This window comes from Ambystoma mexicanum, chromosome 12, assembly GCF_040938575.1.
Source record: "Ambystoma mexicanum isolate Mex_15411 chromosome 12, UKY_AmexF1_1, whole genome shotgun sequence".
NCBI classification, from domain to species: Eukaryota; Metazoa; Chordata; class Amphibia; order Caudata; family Ambystomatidae; genus Ambystoma; species Ambystoma mexicanum.
This window is the reverse complement of record NC_090936.1, coordinates 647641227-647655313: the sequence shown is the minus strand read 5'-3', so window position 1 is coordinate 647655313 and position 14087 is coordinate 647641227. Positions and strand designations below refer to the sequence as shown.

The 14087-nt window shown below is 47.9% G+C and overlaps 1 protein-coding gene across 2 annotated transcripts in view; it reads right to left on the bottom strand.

Moving 5' to 3' along the window:
* PUS7 (pseudouridine synthase 7) overlaps positions 1-14087 on the bottom strand; it is a 1198018-nt gene that overhangs the window by 962983 nt on the left and 220948 nt on the right. Inside the window, exons 6-7 of one of the 2 annotated variants that reach the window (XM_069629125.1) lie at positions 1777-1794; positions 996-1107 (exon numbers count right to left, since the gene is read on the bottom strand). In XM_069629125.1, the coding sequence (XP_069485226.1) occupies positions 996-1107; positions 1777-1794 (130 nt within the window). The remainder of the gene's footprint in view (positions 1-995; positions 1108-1776; positions 1795-14087) is intronic. The other variant, XM_069629126.1, reaches the window with a different exon arrangement.

The following is a 14087-nucleotide window of genomic DNA, read 5'->3' as shown; positions in this document are numbered from 1 at the left end:
ACACTATTGGGGCTACTTCTTTATACTCTAAAACTGCCCGGACTTAGCCTGCCCCTACTAAAAGTAACACATAATTTGCCCTCCAATAACTCCTCACACCTGTTCCAAGATTTAGCTTTGATGACAAGCTACCGCAAACCCCATCACTCTACTATTATCATGCTTCACCTTTTGCTAAAACCTTGCAGTCTGTACCTACTTCCATAAACCTCTCCCCTTTTTCACAGGCAGGGCCACAAAACGCCAACATCGAGACAAGCTGTGTCGCTGAGAGTCCACTATGGTGGAGATTTGGTGCAGTACATAAAATCTTAGACAGAATATAAAAAACTATGAATCTCTTGTCGATACCTGTGTTTGAAACTATTAAACGCCAGTCCAGTGAAAGGGGCCAAACAAAATTTCCTTAAGCATACATGTCACCAGTCTACATATTACTGGCCACAAGTGCACTGTGCAGTTCTGATCTAACCGCGGGCGATAAATTAAGGGAAGGCCCTAGCATAAAATGTCTAACAAACGGAAGTGCTTCTACACACCAAACATTAACATTATCTGATTGTAAACCGTTCTAGGGCTATGGCATTCCAGAGCATGGGAACTAGTGAGGAGCAACAGTCTCCTCGAATAATGCTCCAAGGGACGGTTTGTACACTTTTCTACAAGACACTTCTGAGAAACTATTACATTTTGAAGAGACATATTTTGATGTTTGAAAGAAGCTGCACATTTGCAAGACAGGCCAATTTAAATTGTATACAGTCATCACCATTGAAGAATTCAAGGATCCATATTCAATAGAGACTGGACGATGCTTCTCCATGTTTTTAGCTGGTCTGCTTATGAAAATCCTTTTACAGATAAATTACCTAGGAAAGCTGAAGCCACTGGGATATAAATTGATAAGTCCATGATAGTGTTAATGCATACCATCTCTACTTTTAAAAGAAAAAAATGTAAAACATTTGCCATGATATATTTTCACAAATACGAACCTTAAGAATTTAGATAGCAAATTGATGGCATCCATTGTGTCCTTATTTTCCTTGTAGAGCACAAAATGACAATAGCTTCCCCTGGATTTGGGCCAAGAATGTTTTCGTGGATCTTGAACACAAAAAACAAGCACATCATTAGCATTTTACAACTAATTTGTATACAGTGGCATCAATGGATCAATCGACTTGTGTGGCCCACAGTAAAAGGTTAGTTGTCAAAGCTGGAAAAAAATAGAAGAACAGGTGCAGTACCCATATAGAAAAACAAACCTTCTAAATAAAATGCATTAACATACTAGGACTATGGTTTGCTGTTTCGCTGGTGAGTTGCCACTTTGTGGTGTTTCCACTAAGAGCATTTACAACTAGGTTGCACCTGCAGCCACTGACCTCTTCACCAGCCTTAGTATCTGGAGGGCCAAGTAGGCGGGTGGAAGATGACTGGGACGCAAGCAGTAGTATACTTAGAGCCCGTAAATAATACAATTACAAAGCATGCAAGATGCACTGATTTTTAAACGCATTTTATGGCAAAAAGCATTTCCCCAACTAGGAAGTACTACCACTTGGTCTATGAGCCAAGTCCGTGAAAATTGTGTAAGAAATGCAGTAGAATTGTTTTGAATGTGTCAGTTATTTGCAGGCAAATTGCCATGGGTTGTTTAATGAACATATTTATGAGAATGGTAAATACGGAGGATAATATTTAAGACATGGTTTAATGGGTCTTGATGGTTGGCATTTCATACAGTGCAAGCGAAATGCCAGCTTATCTTACCTGGCGCTGTTCTGACATCTGTCCAAATGTTAAGCATAGGGAGCACAAAAGAGCAATGTTTAATTTAGAACTTTGTTAAAGTGGTGGTGAGGAAAGCATGCACATTGATGCTTGCATGGACCCTTGCACTGTTCATATTACAGATGTACTAGCTCCGTCCAGAAATTATGTGGTAGAGAGCAGCAAACAGCCAACTGATGGTAAATATATTGACAAAAAGCACCAGGCAATCACTGTGGAAAGGTGGCAGTAAATCATGTATAAACTTGCTGAGCAAAGAGATCTAAAGCAATGATGCACAGAACGAGACAGGAGCCAGCAGTGACGCGATCATAGCAGAGATGTGCCGGATGACCAGTATGCTCATCACCACCAAACAGCCCAAGCATTATGTTTCTTCACATCCAGAAATTTCCATGCACAGTTAAGGCCTAGAAGAACTATAAATTTAAAGTGGTTCGCTCACTCAAACAGTTCCAGAGCGAACCCATTCATGCTCCAAGAGTTTGGGCTGTAACCGGACATACTTCACTATTTACCACTTAATGGCATCTACCCCGCTCCACCCTTTCTAGGCCATTCAACAATTAACAAGTGTGCACTTGGGCCACAAATACGTCGACAACATATCAGAAAATAACGTCCTCCACACAAGTATGCCCCAAAGGAACACACCCTCTGTTCACTTTAAGGACATCAACGTCTCCCATGTGCGCCACCATTTATGTAGGTCTTTTGTTCCAGGACTAGCGCTCTATTACATCGGCACTCATAAGCGGGAGGCCAGGGGCAGGAATAGTCGGCATCGTTTTTTTTTCCTGGCGGTGCTGGCATATGCCGGTGTTGCACTCCCCCCCCATAGGCTGGTGGCTGGTCCCGAGGGGGGCCGAGCCCAAATACCAAACGGGAGGGACGGCGAGACGAGTGTGTGTGTGTGTGTGTGTGTGTGTGGGGGGGGGGGGGGGGGGGTGGTGATCTCCCTCGCCCAAGTCGCCTCGTTCTGCAGCAACGGATGCCCACGATAGAAGGATCGCTGCGCTAGAGGCTCAGAACTGCTCGGGAATCCAGCAACAATGCAACACACAGAGCAGGCTCCTCCCAGACTATTCGCCGACCTGGGGGCGGCACAGACTGCAGACACCCATGCGAGGGTTCCCTGGCACACACAGTAGTACAACTGCAAGGAGCCTTGTCTGCACGGAGGCCGGGAGGGCTGGAAAGGCACCAGGCTCAAGGAACAGCTGATGAGTGGACCTACGGGACTGCTGGAATAGTGAGTCAGTCATTTACAGGGGAAGGAGGGCACCGCACCTGTAGACAGAGGCCTGCAGCTTACACCACTCGAGGCAGTGAGGATTTTGACCATAACCAAGGCGGTGCAGTCCACATAGGCAGCAAGGTGCGAGGTACGGGGGGCGTGAAGGGGAGTATCTGGAAAGGGGTCTACCCCCACTGGGAGATCTACTGACTCAGACTGAAGAGGCACCACACCGCTAAACTGCACCCTGTGAACTGCCTAACCCCCCCCCCCCACCCCCCCACTCTGGAGTGTCTGAAATATGTGGTGTAAGCTTTCCGGGCGGGGCTCTCCCTGGTGGCACCCCACGTGCCTTGGGGTCCCTGGTCCAAGCTTGGTCGGAGTCCTTGCGACAATTCGGGTGACCCCCTTTCCTTGCGGTCTTCACCATGGTCAAGGACAAAATCAGAAAATCCTTACTCAAAGCAAGATCAAACAATACACAGTGAATGCCGTCAGTGCCGCTGTTACTCAGACTGTGCAAGACGGGGCCGCAGTGACTGAGCCTTTCTCCTTGAAAGATATAATGGTGGCCATCGGAAGCTCCCGGTCACCTATGGAAGAGAAAATGGACGGCCTCCGTTCGGAGTTCTCTCTTGAGGCCCGACCTGCACAAGTTATCTTCACGTGTGGGGGAGGCCGAACACTGTATATCAGACACTGAAGATGCCCTGAAAACCCTTGAACGCCAAATGTCAATGGTGGTGCAGCAGCTCAAAGTAATGGAAAGCCGAATAGATAAAGGGAAAGGCCAATCTTGGCGCAACAATGTCCGCATTCTGGGTCTCCCGGAGAAATCAGAGGGCCCTAGCATGGAACTCTTACTCTTTCTTGAGAGGTGGATGGTTGATCTGGTGGCACCCAAGAAGTTCTTTAACTTTTTCTGTATCAAGCAGGCCCACCGGGTGCCCTCTGGTCTACCTACTCCTGGTGCTGCACCCGGCACAGTAATTGCAAAACTGCTTAATTACAAAGACTTTGATGCATTGCTACAGATGGCTCGTGCAGTGGGGCCAGTCACCTACAACGGATCTAAAATTACCTTCTTTGACCGACACAAGAGAGGTGCAGTAAACCAGGCAATCTTTCAACCTACCGAAGAAGCGCCTACAAACCCTTGGAGTTAAAGAAGGTCTGTTATTCCTGCCCAACTCAAAATGTATTGCAAAGGGTCACCCACCACTTCACGGATCCTCAAGAAGCATGAGCCTGGGTCGAACTGCATAAAGGGAGTGAACTGAGCTCCACCGGACATGGGGCACACAACAATCCTCTGTCTCGAACCCCGGCCCACCCCTCTGACCAGCGGGTGACCATGACCCTGGATCCAGGCATGCAAAATGGGGAGGTCCCAACCACGCAAGACAAAGGATGATGGCGCTGGAGGAACCGGGGACTGAAGTCTCGTTTACAATAAACAATTATTTTACTTGTTTGGATCCACCCTCACGGACACAGATGGCTGCGCATAGGCCATTGGGAGACCACCCGCGGTCCTTTTTCTTTTTGGTTTTCCCCTTTTCCTTGGTGTCTGAGGGTTGGTGTTCAGAATGTTCAGGTGACAGGTACTTCGGGTTGGGGCGTAGTATGGGGAGGGGGGAATTCTGGTTCTTGTTTGGTTTGATTGGGTCACAACATACAAATATCAATCCAACATGGTGGGCGCCGTCATACAGACCAACTTTGAGCAGGCAGTAAACACTGCCGAATTCTCAGCTAAAACCAAATGGCCAATATAACAAGATCCCTCAAGTTCCTTACGTGGAATGTTAATGCCCTTGGCACTGGCATCAAGAGGGGCTGGTCCTACAATTTCTGAATAGATACTCCCCTGACATAGCCCTACTTACCGAGACGCACATGGTTGGGTAGACATGCGCACTTTTCCATAGGTCAAATTACAAAACCTTGTTGCATTCAGGCTTCTCTAGGGGGCCCACGGGGGTGTTCTGGTGTTAATTCACTTGCGCCTTTCCCTCAAAATGAAATCGATGCAGTAGGACACCAGGGGTAGACTTGTTATGTTAGTTGGTGAAGTCTAGGGTACTACTATTGGTATCCTGGCAGGGTATGCCCCTCCACTGCTCTGTGGAGCTCCTTACTGACATTCAGGACACACTTATGAAACACCGGGTAGACCTGTGGCAACAATGAGGTCATGGATGGGACTCTAGATCGCAACGCATCTACGAGGTAGGAATCCTGATGTACCCACAAAGCTAGCCGCCTTCTCTTCGGCGCTGGGCCTCTGCGATGTATGGGGGGGGGATCTGCACCCGCACAAACGCAGATATTCATTCCACTCTGGCGCTCACGCCTCTCTTTTGTGGCTGAACTAATTTTTCCTCCCGTGTCAAGATGCGCACATGGTGATGACTGCGCAGTTTCTCCCCCGGGGAATTTCAGACCATTCGCAATTGGTAATAGAATTTCAAAATAACAATACGAGGCCCACCCCGAGCTGGCGCCTGAATGGTTATTACCTGGGGTTCCCAGACTGCAGACAGTATCCAGTCTAAGACCACTGAATATTTTGAGAATATAGGCTCCGTAGACAGCCCAGTGACGCTGTGGGAGGATTACAACACCGTTCTCTGAGGGGAAAATATCTCCTGAATATTGGCCCGAAGGAAGGCCCATCTCCAGCAGGTGCTAGAGGCGGAAGACTAAGCCGCCAAGCGGAAGACAGAATATTTGACCTTGGGTGCTCCAGAGGCGCATCAGTCGCTCCTCACGGCTAGAGAAATACTTTGTAAAGTGTCCTTGGACAGCGCCAGGTAAGCTCACCAATAAATGCGTAGCTGCATTTATGAGTCAGACAACAAGGCAGGGGAAATGTTGGCGTGGCTTGAGAGGAGGGACAAAGGGCACTGGCAAGTCAGAGTTGCGATCTGAGCATGGGGAGGGGGAAAGGAAGTCTTTGCCGATAATTATGATGCAGAACTTTACCGGAACCCGTGTGGGTTGCGGGATGCCACCATACTCAATAATCTGACCCTGCACCACCTGTCGGGGCCCAAAGCCTACAACTGGAAGCTGACATAACAGAAGATGAAGTAGCCCAAGCCATTACACAACTCCACTCCGGGAAACACCAGGACCCCATGGCTTCCCGGTCGAGACATGGAAGAAAATTGGGGAGACAGTGATTAATACCCTGTATAATTTGTTAAGTCAATGTATGGAGTAGGGCAGCCTCCCCCCAAACCTCTGTAAAGCCAGTGTAGTAGTCCTTCCCAAGCAATCCAAACCTCCAGAGCTTTGTGGGTCCTACAGGCCAATTTCACTGATTAATGGGGAAGCTAAGATTCTGGTAAAGGTGCTTGCGAACCGCCTGCTGCCACATAGTTCACATTTGATCCACCCGATCAGTGCGGATTTATGCCAGAAAAATCCATGCGCATGAACATTCAGCAGTTGCACTTAGCAACTAAACAGGCTCCAGTTATACGGGATCCATTGGTGCTTGTAGCGATCGATTTTGGTAAAAGGCATTTGATTCAGTATTGTGAGACAGCATATATGAAATTGTGGGCAGAATGGGGTTCAGGAACAACTATGTCTTGGGTTTGCCTACTCTACGAATCACTGATTGCAGAGGTTAGGGTGAAAGGTAGGACCTCCAGATCCTTCCCGTTAGAAAGGTGGAACGCGGCAGGGGTGCCCGTTGTCACCCCTGCTATCAAGCCTCTGTTAGAGCAACTGCCAAGACTAATCATGGGTAGGCTTTCGCTGGCCGAGCAAGCAGGGTGGAGGGGGGGTGGTGACAGGGGGGGGGGGGGTTTGGGGGGTGAGAGTCGACAATAGCTTGCTATACACGGATGTTGGGAAGGATTCTTCTTTACTGCACCTTTCCTCCAATTTCTATGGACCCCCAAACCTTTTGCTTTGTTTTACATCTGACCTTGACTTTTTACATTGCAGTGAAGCCTTAAGCTTCACTACACTGTCTTTTATTGGGAAATGGACATTTCCTTCAGGCTGCCACTACTGAGAAACATTGTTTCCATTAGTCTAGTTACTTTGTTACTACTTTTAGTTACTTGTCACCACCTGTGGTAACTTCTCATTGTACAATGGGGTGCCCTAGACTAACACTCAGAGGATGTTTGGTTGCTCTAGGTCTGAGAGAGAGCGAGAGAGCGAGAGCGAGAGAGAGCGAGAGAGAGCGAGAGAGAGCGAGAGAGAGCGAGAGAGAGCGAGAGAGAGCGAGAGAGAGCGAGAGAGAGCGAAGAGAGAGAGAGAGAGAGAGAGAGAGAGAGAGAGAGAGAGAGAGCGAGAGAGAGAGAGAGAGAGAGAGAGAGTTTTTTTTTTGGGGGGGGGGGGGGCGAGAAAACAGACCTGTTGGAAGACTTGGCAACCAACTTCTGCAGCTCCACTGGTGCAGCCATGTCCTGTAGAAGAGCTCCAGCACTCCTGCTAAGGCTCTGCGACCCTTGGAGTACAGGGAACGTCCATTCTTGATGTCAGCTCAGAGTCCTACGAAGAAGAGCCTTCGGAAGTGCGCCAGGGCCGCCCTGTGACTGACCAGCTCTGAGATTTGGCTACCATGCTGTAGACGACGCAGTTCCGAGTTGAGGCCTGTAACTTGGGGGATTCTCAGCATGTCCTGACTTACCTCTGCAACATTTCATGGTCCAGAAACAAGGGGACACAAGATAGACGGGAAAAGTCTGACAACAGCAAGCAAATCCCTTTGCATCACTGTACATCAGTGGCCGCTGTCCGAAATGTCTTCCCTGCATCCATTCCTATCCTGAGAGGGGCCATGCATCGAGTTCTGCTGCATTCTCCCAGTGAGCATCGGATACCGACCAGAGATCTGCTCAAACCTGCAACCGCTGGGGATAAAGGGCTGAGACTGACGGCAGGAAAAGCGACCTTAGACCTTCAACCGACCCGCCAAGTCTCATGGCGAATCCGAGTACAGGGGGTGAGTTATAATGATACTTCCCTGCGCCCTGAACTCCCTTTAAAAGTTTACGTACTTTTAAAAAAAATCTAACATTTTGGCTTTGCCATTGCTTGTTCACACAAGCACTTCGAAAGTTGGGAAGACTTTTGTTAGCTATTTTAACTTGTCCCCCGACACTTGGAACTGTTCACTGGACCCCAGAGACCATATTTTTTCCCGATTCACAAACTATGAGGAAACTTCGCCGAATATTTGGGCACAAGGCCCCATGCAAATTAGGGTTGGACTTCTGAAGTTAGGGTTGCTTCTCTGTGGACTTGCAGAGTTAATACTAATCCGTAGCTTTGTTTTCAGGGGTTTGATATGTATTTTGCCTTACACCAGTAAGTGTATATATGTATCAAATATTTTGTATCGTGTGATAATATCACCCGTTAGTGGTCATATTTTGCTGTTGTATGGCCTAAGTAAAAAAGAAAGTGTATACCGGTTTGTCTAAACGTGTTACTTTACTGGTTTGCTTTGTGTGCTCATTGTCAACTCCTTACAGGCTCACCCTCTTGAGACTTTGCCTAGACAACTTGCCTTGCTACCTGCTACTTGAAATGGTTTGGCTACAGCTCCCCAGAGTTGTGCATGGCACAATTTAGGTTGGCCGTCTATACATCCGTCCACCATCCCAGAGTAAAGAAAACCAGTCCTAACAGCAGACGACTTGTTGGTATACTCCAGCACGTTCCTGTCCAATCGTGGCACAAAGACTGCGAGAATATGAAACATTTAGCGGGCTGGAACAAATCTGTTCTCTTTCCAGTCCCGGATGCCGCCTTGGGGATTCCTTCCGACTACCCATACCGAGTGGAGAGGGAGAGTTTTCGGTATTTGGGCATCCATTTAACAGTAGACCACACACTATTTCTCACCCACAACCTTTACCCTTTCACAGAACATTTTCTCAGAGATGTCCAGAACTGGATGTCTATGCTGTTGTCTCTCCTGGGAAGGGCTGTCCTTTTCAAAATGCTCCCACGGATTCCTAAAACAGAATTTGGAAGAATAGCATCTGCTCTTCGGGAGCTTTAATGGTGGGGTACACAGCCACGTATTGCCCTATCCACACACCAACGATCATTCTGGGGGCGGAATTGGGCTACCACACATCCAATTCTACTACTGGGCGAGTCAGCTGGTAGTCAATGATATGCTGTACAGGGATCCTAGCCTGCCACATATTCGAGCAGAGAGGATGGGATTGGAGGGTGTGACTCCACTCCATTACTTATATCGATGGCCACAGAGGGCCCCCTCAGTGAATGATTTAACACATGGCGATGGTGGGGAGGGAGGCCCAGAAGTATACTGGATGGGGCAATAGATTGACCTTGGCACGACCGTTTTGGGAAAACATCTTGCTACCAGAGGTGAATAAACTGCCAGTACTTACGGGGAGGGAAAAAGCAGGCATTAAGACCTTTGCTGATGTGATGGGCGGGGTGGGGGGGGGGGAATTGTCCCATTTGCAGAACTGCAACAGGTATTTGGCTTACCAGAAATGGAGCAATACCACTGCTTGCAACTGTCACACGCATTACAGACGCAGCTCACCAACCCTTTGCATATGCCGCAATGCTCTCCACTTGAAAGGAATGTTCTCTTATAACACATTACATCAAAGATCACTTCTACCCTATACCAAGCCATAACAGCCTTTGCAACCCCCAAACTATCTAACCTCAGGACCAAATGGGAGGGAGATGTGGGATCTATCGAACCGAAAGACTGGGTGGAAGCACTGATATTTCCCAGGGCGGTGGCAATTTCCTCTAGATTCCGTCTGTTGCCGTAAAACATCCTCCATAGGGTCTACTATCCCAGATCCTTGTTGTTCCAATGGGTTTTACTGATGGCCCCTAGTGTTGGAGATGTGGAACATAGGAGGGCACTTTTATTCACCTCCTGTGAGAGCGTCCACAGGTTTGCTGATTTTGGGCAGCATGTTGCAATCAGTTATCTCAGACACTTAGCATGGAGATACCGTTGGACCCTAGGCTGTTACTTTTGGGGATTTGGGGCGAACACTCAATCGATATGAAAAACTGTTTTTATCCACATCAATTGGACTGATAAAACGGAACATTGCTAAGAAACGGGGGCCCCCCAGAAAGTCTGCAATACAGACAATGGGTGGAGGACAGACATTTGTGTGGCCATGGAGCAACGAATATATACTGCACATGGGTGTCCGAAGAAGGCAGATAAGATCTGTGGGCGGAGGGAGATCAAATACATGACAACTACATGACAACAAATAAATGATCAAATACATGACAATACATATAATAAGAATAATTCTTCCAAAAGAACATGAGTAATTCGTTGATTTACTGCAACCAATCTTTTTATATCAGTGTTTGGTTATGAAATTAATCATATTGTCTAATGGGAAAAAATACGACATTTTCCATGACAAACTTGTGTACTGCTGAGGGCAAGTTTCTGGCCAAATTTGTTGGAAATACTGCATTTGAAAAGTGTACAGTAACAATGATCAGAACTACTAGCTGCACAACGCAGTAACTTATCAAACTGGCTCATTTGGGCCAAATGACTGGCCTCAAACTAGCATGTTGGGCTGGTCTTTCCAGCATTGCCCTATAGTCCAATCAGAGCCTAGCTGCAAGCCCTTGATTGCCTCTATTACAGCTTCTGACCTTTCAAAACAATACATCGTTGGTGCTTTTACCTTTATCTATGTACAGCGCTTTATCTGCACTAAGCCTTAAGGTAGCCAGCTTCGTACAACACTATGTACTACATAGAAATCTAGGATGAAGATGGACAGACAAGCAGATTAGTGACATACGATATAGATGCCTGTCCCAAAAACATTCATCACACAACAGCACAACTGCTGTAGTCCTAAATAGGGTACTTTAACCGACGAGTGAAATCAGACTAGGTTATATTATTCAATATTTATATTGCACCCGTCACCACTGTAGTGGTTTTACGGTGCCTAGCCTTGTCCAAATGTTACCATAGGGTGTTGCAGAACTGGAGCCTGTGGATACGAAAGAGTAAGGTTAGGGAAGGAGTTGATGGTAGAAGGTAAAGTGGGGGATGAGGGAGGGCGATAGGACAGAGGCAATTTGCAATACAAAATAGATGTGAAGAGAAAATAGAAATAGTAGGGGTGTGATGTGGTCCAATAGTAGGGGAGGGCACGTCATCATAACTGCGACTACATTATAGACAGCAAAACTCTAAATGACATACCTCATCATACAAGCTTGGATGACTAAGCATGGGCTTCGTCTCAGTGATGAGAAGACAGAGCTGCTCCTATTAGGATCACCTGCTAACCTGAATAAAATCAATCTATATACCTCATTTAATATCGATGGTAATATAATCAACATTTCTAAGGCTGTAAAAACCTTAGGCATTTATATTGACTCCACCTTATCATTAAACAGACAAACGCGATGGCATCCGCCTTGGCCTATACGTGCAAACTCATCACTGCATGCAGACCATTTTTAACCCCAGCTAACTCCATCACAATAGCAAGAGCTCTAGTCCTCTCTAAATTTAATTATTGCAATGCCCTTTACTTAGGAACTACACAACGGAATATTAACAAGATGCAAATGATCCAAAATAATGCCATCAGGGCAGCTCTGAATATCTCGAGGAAGGAGCACATCTCTGGAACAAGACAGTCCCTAAATTGGCTAAACATCAAGCACAGAATTACATTTAAATCACTGTCCCTCACCCACAAGTGCTTATCTAACCAGGCTCCCAAATACTTGTGCGATAGCATCACCTGCCACACCTCAACCCGTCTACTAGAACAGCCCAGTCCCACTGCGTCAAAATCCCACGGTTCAAACAACAAAGAGCAGGTGGAATCAGCTTCCCGGTCCTGGCAGCAAAAAATTTGAATGCCCTCCCCATCTACATTAGAGCTGATCCTTCCCATCTCCGGTTCAGGAAAAAACATTAAGGCTTGGCTACTGGAGCAAGACCTTAAACCTATCGTATAGCCACACTGCCGGCCTAAGTCTTCACCAGGCAGGCTGACCACAATAGATATAGTAAATAACCCTGTCCTGCGCTTCTACCCTATTGTTTATACCTGTTGCTTGGCCTGTACATTATCTTGCATTCATTTGTTCATGTTAAAATTGCTTCACTTGCCCTAGCAAATTTATCACATGCTATGTATATATGTAATATCCTTGTCAGATTCAATGTATTCTTGCATGCAATATATTGTAAAACAATGTTTTGTAACATGCAAGCATAGTCAGGATCAGGTAGCAGTTGCCATCCCCTGGCTACATGAGGAGAGGCTACCTCTGGGAAAGGAGTTATGGCATCATCGGATTCATCACATACGACACATGAAAGTGTCTAGGGGCAAGTCCAAACCAAGCAGGGCCCTTCTCTCCGATGCAAAGGAGAGAATGTAGAGAGAAGGGCAGAATGATTGCCAGCATCGAAGTCAGCAAAGAGGTTAAGACGAATAAGAATAGATTAAAGGTTTACATGACAAGCAGAAGAGATGAAGTTGTCGACATTGAGGAAAGCAGTCTTGGTAGAATGCAGCGGTCGGTAGCCAGATTGAAGAGGGTGCTGGAGGGTGTGAGTATTGTAAGGAAGTCAGGGCAACAAAGTAAGACATACACAAATTATCACAGTTCATGGGTGTATATTGAACTGTAAAGTGGGTGAGATAAACACTAAATCTGAACCTAAATCTAAGATGGGGGCAAGCTACGACCATCAAATAATAAGAATACACACCTGAGAGGCGACCAGGGGGCACGCTGATGAAACAGCATCAGCGTAACTCTTCCGACTTGGGGACCGGCAAGTGGATTGAGCGCCCAGCCTTGCCCTCCCACACCCATCACCAAATCGATAGATGTGGCCCCCCCAGCACTCGGGGGTGAAAAAACGAGCAGAAGGCCTGTATTTGGTGGAGAAACGTGTGTCGGCGTCATAGCCAAAAACAAAGTCTCTGTGCGGTGGAACACACATTGGAGGGACTGCGGCGTGCAGAGAGGCTAAGGCAGCAATCCAGGAGTGGAGGGGTCTTGTTGCCCCCCTCTATACATATCTATTGTGAGTGCAGCCGGAGGAATGAGCCTCCTCCCCACCATCAGCTGGGCGGCCGGCTTGAGGGAGCCAGACCGCCTGGGGAGGGCTAAACTCCAATGGAGTCGGCAGAGGGAGAAGCGCTCCGCCGACACGCCGCAGGAAAGCTCTTGTAGACCGCGGGGATCCTGCAGTGTGCAAGCATTGCTCCGGCGAGGGAGGAGGAAGCCGGACTGGCCTTTATACGAGCGGGCATGTCTCACTTCAACGATAGATGTTCTCCAATTGAAAGGGCATCCATGAGCGCACCAAGGCATGGCAGCAGGTGGGCCCATGCAGTGATTGGTGCAGGGAACACAGCAGAGGAGAGGGGGGCCAGCCTGAGATGGCTCGAGGCCACGGGGGAAGAAAAAAAAAAAAACGTAAAAAGAAAAAGGGATTGAAAAAAGGCCTGAGGGGCAAGCGGGGAGGAAGAGCCCCCCCCCCCCCTCACCTATACAGCACCCCCCCCGCCCAAGCCTGGGGCAGCACCCCACCAGGGAGAGAGGAGAAACCCTGCTGCCCACAGGAACGCCCTGGCAGTTGACCGCAGTAGGGGTTTTCACTCCCTCACAACAGGAAGCGCGTCACGAGGGATACTCATAACAGCCACCCACCAGAGTCTGGTGGTAGTGGACTGAGGGGAACCCACACCACCTGCAGCTGGAGTAGGTGAGGTGGCCCAGCAAGGGGGGGAAGCAAGGGCGCACATAAAACCTGAGGTGTGCCAGGATAAGAGGTGGAGGGATCCTGAGAGCCTGCTACACTCTGGGAGATACTGTGAAGGTGTGGGCCCCCGGGTCCGTGCCTGGGGTGTGTGCCCACTTTGTAGATGCTCCCCCTCAAGACCCTGATATCATGACCCTTGCCCCTGGCCCTCACTGGCAGGCCAGTCTTCTAGTTAGGGCCAGGACAAAGGCATTAAAACCTCATCCAAGACTCTCTTGGAGTCAG